This window comes from Cottoperca gobio, chromosome 20 (genome assembly GCF_900634415.1).
Source record: "Cottoperca gobio chromosome 20, fCotGob3.1, whole genome shotgun sequence".
NCBI lineage: Eukaryota > Metazoa > Chordata > Actinopteri > Perciformes > Bovichtidae > Cottoperca > Cottoperca gobio.
In genome coordinates, this window is record NC_041374.1 from 8,107,126 (window position 1) to 8,113,125 (window position 6,000).

The following is a 6,000-nucleotide window of genomic DNA, read 5'->3' on the forward strand; positions in this document are numbered from 1 at the left end:
GCGTTAGAGAGAGGCTGCGTTAGAGAGAGGCTGCGTTACAGAGAGGCTGCGTTAGAGAGAGGCTGCGTTACAGAGAGGCTGCGTTAGAGAAAGGCTGCGTTAGAGAGAGGCTGCGTTAGAGAGAGGCTGCGTTACAGAGAGGCTGCGTTAGAGAGAGGCTGCGTTACAGAGAGGCTGCGTTAGAGAAAGGCTGCGTTAGAGAGAGGCTGCGTTACAGTGGCGATCCTCGATCTTCACACTCGATGGAGAGACTGGCCTTTCAGTTCAGCGTCTGATGAATATTGACAGGTTTTCTTCATTATGCTGACGAGTCCTCCAGGAACTCAATATTTATGGATGTATGTGTTGGATTTTCAAAAATAACTAAGGGCACGGTTCGCTGCTCTTGAGTAATTCATCAGGACTGAAATAGTTGATTAAATCTGGAACTTTCTTCATAATATATTCCAAAGAAAGCTTTGAAAATGGAACATTTCCCTTCATCATCAATTTACCCCGAAACAAAATGTCAAGGCAAACTTTCCTCTTTGGAGCAAGTTAAAAAGCTCTCTGCCCTTTCCCTCTGCTACTCCCCCAACTGCTGTTTCCTCACCCCGGCATGTGCCGGCCCACTGGACCTGTTTACCCCATCTTTCACTCTGACAGCTCACCGTGCACCAGCAGCCTCCTCGCTCCCATCCAGGGCAGAAACATGGTTCTGTTGCCTGTTCTGGTCCAAATGCTTTGTGCATATAGAGCTGCTCTACAAGAGGAAGCCTGACAGACTTCATACTTTCTCGATTCGATAGTCTAATGGCCAAAAACACATTAAGTGCAGCATGTGTAAAATGTGTATTTTAACGCATCGTGAGATTGGACTTTAACTTGGCCCACATGTCATGTTTGGCTTGTCTGAACTGTGTGTGTGAATGTGTGTGTGTGGTTGTGTGTGTGTGGTTGTGTGTGTGTGCTTGTGGTCGGTTGGTGTAAGTCACGGTGGTTCTGGACTTTCCCGGGCTGCAGCTCGGCCCCCGTGTGTCCCCGGGGAGGCCCCTGTGTTCATGGGAAAGTCACGGCTCCATTTCAGACGGCATTCCTCGGGGTTAGTGCGGCATTGTGGGTAATACCAGACTGACATGGGGCACCTCGGGGCCGAAACACTGCAGGGGCCGTCACCAGCCGGAATGCTGGTTTAGTGGCAGCGACCATCAGAAAGTCGGTTAGATTGATGATGAGCTGTCAATCATTCACCTTCCATTACTGTTCATACGGAGCGAGGACTCATTCACCATCTGGGTTTAAACGCCTCACGTGGCTCACACAGGTGACGGTAACAGGTTTCTGAATCATTCTCATCAAGTGTTCTTCTGCCCCTCCAGGGATAAGGACTACCATCTGCGGACCTACAAGTCAGTGGTGATGGCCAACAAGCTGATAGACTGGCTCATTGCTCAGGTGAGGACAGCGGAGAGTAACACTCAATATTCAGCAAGTTAAATACAATAATCACACAGAGTGATGAAGCGCCACATCAATGTTAATGTTTATTGATAAATAAAAGAGTGAAAGGTTTTCTTTGTGAATTATTAAACAGCTTGAAACGCATCAACTTCTTGTATGTAGTCTTGCGGCCGCTTCAGATGTGCAGCAGAGGAAACGAGACAACAAAGCGTTTCTTGGCATCTGAACACTTTGGACCGCTCAGCTTTAGTGACTTTGACAGGAAGCTTTGAGGCTGACAGATTGATAGTCGTGTCCAGGATGACAACAAAGAAAAGAAATGTACACGGCCACCACCACACAATCAATAGCAGACATCACATGTTGGTGTGTGTGTGTGTGTGTGTCGTCCAGTTAGTTTGAAGCTCTCACTGCTTCAGCAGGACTTCAGGAGCTGTCGCACGCTGCCGTCTAGACAGGATTCTGGCTGCGTTCGAGACGGAGCGTGGAGTGGCTCTGCTGGAACTAAAGGGGGGGGGGGGACAGTTTGACTGGTCTGTAAACATAGAATGTCCTTTGTTCTGTTTCTCTTGCTCTTTAAAACCTTCTCCCCTGCCTCCTCTCTTCACCTCTCTGCTGCAGGGGGACTGCAGAACCCGGGAGGAAGCGTTGATTTTGGGGGTGGAGCTGTGCGACAACGGCTTCATGCACCACGGTACGACACCTCACACCGCTGAGCATCTCAACACATCCAAAACAAACTAACACATTTCTGGACCTGAGAGATGAAATGCTTTGGAGAAAATTACATTACATTACATTACATTACAGGTCATTTAGCAGACGCTCTTATCCAGAGCGACTTACAGTGAACTCACTACAGGGACAGTCTCCCTGGAGCAACTCAGGGTTAAGTACCTTGCTCAGGGGCACAATGGTGCAGCTCTGGTATTGAACTCACAACGATCTGGTGTTCTGTTTGGAAGCCTTACCACTAGAACACTAGGCCATCACCACCCTCACAGAAACCTCACAGAGGGCGTCTGGCATTCAGCATCCTCTTTTAGAACGCCACCACTCTTCTTCTTTTTCCATTTCTACTATAATCCTGTGTGTGTGTGTGTGTGTGTGCGTGTGTGTGTGCGTGTGTGTGTGTGTGTGTGTGTGTGTGTGTGTGTGGTTAGGGCTATGCCTGTACGTACACAATCATTGACTTCCTGCATACTTCTGACTGAAGTAACCAAGTGAAGATTACAAGCATGAAACTAAAACAACACGGGACGTAAGACGAAGAAAACAAGAAAACAATAAAACAAAACAACACAAGAATCTCAGAGACACAAACTGATAAACACACAACTTCTACCAGCAGGCCCAATAACATTAAATATAAAGAAGAAAATAAATGTTTGTTTTTTTAAGAGGGTAAAATAAAAGCTTGGTCGTTGTTCATATGTACACATTTATTGTACGGAAAAATGTTGACTTTCTCTTTTACAAAGAGCAATTATTTAAAACTCTACGCTTATTATTCTTTATAATTAAAAATAAACCTAACGAACAACAAAGCTTCTCACTTGCCTTCAACTTAAATAAACGTTTTCCAAATGTTTTTCCGTGTCATTTGCATCCTTCCAAAATAAAGTGATGGATCACACAACGAGTTTTAAAAGTCTGTTCATTGATTTTCATTTAGATGGAAAAAATCATCTATAAATATAAGATTTATACAAGATCTGTAGTTAAGGAGCTACACCGTTAAAACATTAGATGTGATCATTCATGTCCTGTTGTTGTCTCCTCCAGTGTTGGAAAAGAGTGAGTTCAAAGACGAGCCGCTGTTGTTCCGTTTCTTCGCTGACGAGGAGATGGAGGGTTCCAACACCAAACACAAGCCTGTAAAGCACGACCTGAAGATAGTGGAGAACGTGATCTCCAAGTCTCTGCTGGTGAGCGCTCACTGATCATCTGTGGAACATGCTGAGACTTTAGAACAGACTAACTCTGAGAAAGTCCATTTTATACTTCAGTAAGCAAATAGTACGCCGGCTGCTATCTGTCTGCAGCAGCATCTGTGTGTGCAGTGTTTGTGTTGCAGCCATCTGGGGACTTTGCTGATGGGAGATGTTTTTTGTTCCAGATAAGGCCAACGGACGGAGGGTACGGCTTCACCCTGGAAGAGAGGAACAGAGTCCCCATTATCAAGTCTGTAGAGAAGGGCTCCCCCGCTGAGGTACACACACACACACACACACACACACACACACACACACACACACACACACACACACACTCAAAAATGTCATTTGTGCAGAATAACAGATATACTACATATCAATTATTTTATATATTTTCCGAACTTTTGTCATGTTACTGTTGGTCTCAGACAAATCTTTAATAGCTTCACAGTTGCGCTGATAAGTGCAAAATTTAATGTTTTTTTAAAGGATCTTGTTTATTTTTGGCAACATTTTAAATGAGACGTGTAATAAAGTGATTTTTGATTAAATTTCACGATTTTAAGCTTGGACTCGATTAATTAATTCCTGACGAAGTGTTCGTCACACACAGTTTGTTCAGAGACCTCTCCCCTCATGCTGATGAACATGGACGCTCACATTAGAAACATTAAAGCTCGCCATATATTTGAAGTTTAGCTTTGATCTTCCAGATAAAAACTGGCAAATGTGATCAATCTGAGCGCACGGCCCATAATTCTCTCAGGCCCTGAAGTAGCACTGGATCTCATAGAGGCTCTGTGTGTGTGTGTGTGTGTGTGTGTGTGTGTGTGTGTGTGTGTGTGTGTGTGTGTGTGTGTGTGCGCGTGCGTGCGTGTGTGTCTGCTTTTAAATATTCAGTCTGGGACAAAGAAATCCACACAGGATCCAGCTGCACACTCAGATAAAAGTTATTATGCAATATGTTCTCCTCTGACTGGGAGTGTGTGCTGATGTACAGAAATCCTTCGGGAACTAAAAGTTAACTCGAGGCTCAAAATGCATTTCAGTGTGATTCTGTGGGAAATCCAAACTCTTCTCTTCTGGTCTGTTCTGTGATAAGATGGCCGGTCTGGAGGTGGGGAAGAAGTTGTTTGCCATAAATGGAGACCTGGTGTTCCTCAGGCCTTTCGCTGAAGTTGAAGTTCTCCTTCTGCAGAGTTTCCACAGCAGAGGCCCCCTCAGGGTGCTGGTCAGCACCAAGCCTCGGGAGTAAGTCTGCAGACACATGTGCATTAAAGGGAAGGTTTGGATGCTTTAATGTGTGTGAGCTTCTTCTCCACAGTCAGGAGGATTCACCTTCACCTTCGGTCAGTCAGCCCTTTGTGACGGGGAACTGAAGCTGCGTTTGTCTGTGTTATTGTGAGACTTTGATGAAGCCGAACAAACCTTTTCAAACACACAATAACACAAAGAAACTAAGCGGTCGACCAGCTGCTCCTGTGTTCTGAGAGGTCAAATGTGTGCAGGTTGATCAGAGAGATATTCATCCTGCATCCTTTTCCCTCCTCTTGTCCCCAGGACGGTAAAGATCCCAGACTCTGCCGATGGTTTGGGTTTCCAGATCCGTGGCTTCGGTCCCTCGGTGGTCCACGCTGTCGGGAGAGGTAAGAGGTCGCACCTCTAACACTTGAGCTGTGTGTAGAGAAAGTCCTCCCATCGCCTCTCTGTTGTTGTTACACAGCTGGCGAGCAGATGCCCCCCCAGTATTTTGGGGTGTGCGTGACTTGGCCACAAGGGGCCAATTTTCCCGCTCATGCTCTCCATGTGGCTCAGCTGGTTAGTTAATGGTGCTTCCAAAAAATGGAGAATAATCAGCTATTTTCCACATTACAATAAGTTCCATGTTCCCATTCACACGCCTGACTTTCTGTCTGTGATGGAGGAGCATTCTTTCATCAGAGCAACTGTTTCTGTCCCGGTGCAGCATGTTTAGTAGCACCGCTATCGAGGCTGGCACAAGATAGAGTCCAATCTAAAAACAATCCATGGCCTTGTCTGGACATTTTCAGGGGGATTGGATCTTGTTTTCTTACCTTCAGCGATCTAAGTGGGAGAGCAGAGGGAAATGTGCTGTGGGAGGAGGTGGTTGCCTGGGAACCTGCTGTGTGTTTAAGTAGATGATCCTCCGAGACTGACCCGATAATGATGCTGGAGGTGTCTAATATCATGGATTGTCACAGTGTCCGGCCCCCCGGGGGGAGAGGTCAACAGGGGCAGATAAAACCAATTAGAGGCCGAGAAACTGAGAGACGAGGAGATGAACAGATGAAATTAATTTTAAGTTTGTGGTTCTGATATTAGTCAGGCCAGTCATGTCCACACTCGTGCTAATGCAGCGCTGCAGGGAGCACGTGCTTCTGTGTCCGACCCTGAAGGTAGCGTCGCCTGGTTCCCTGCTCTAAGAGCTAATAGGATTCTTTCTTTGGATTATTGCAGAAAATAAACTCTGTGTTAAACAAACGTTTGATATGTTTGTTCAGTGAGAAAATCTTCACAACCAGCACGTTTATGATTGTTTCAGTAAAAAGCAAACGTCAGACTATAAAGGAGCTGCAGCAGGTCACATGACCTCCCGTCATTG

The 6,000-nt window shown here is 45.8% G+C and overlaps 1 protein-coding gene across 2 annotated transcripts in view; it reads left to right on the forward strand.

Annotated features, from left to right (window-relative positions):
- The window catches only part of prex2 (phosphatidylinositol-3,4,5-trisphosphate-dependent Rac exchange factor 2), an 84,459-nt gene that overhangs the window by 37,243 nt on the left and 41,216 nt on the right, over window positions 1-6,000 (forward strand). For both annotated transcript variants that reach the window (XM_029457919.1, XM_029457920.1), the window contains exons 14-19: window positions 1,359-1,434; window positions 2,062-2,134; window positions 3,226-3,368; window positions 3,560-3,652; window positions 4,480-4,628; window positions 4,938-5,023. In XM_029457919.1, coding sequence (XP_029313779.1) covers window positions 1,359-1,434; window positions 2,062-2,134; window positions 3,226-3,368; window positions 3,560-3,652; window positions 4,480-4,628; window positions 4,938-5,023 — 620 coding nt within the window. The remainder of the gene's footprint in view (window positions 1-1,358; window positions 1,435-2,061; window positions 2,135-3,225; window positions 3,369-3,559; window positions 3,653-4,479; window positions 4,629-4,937; window positions 5,024-6,000) is intronic.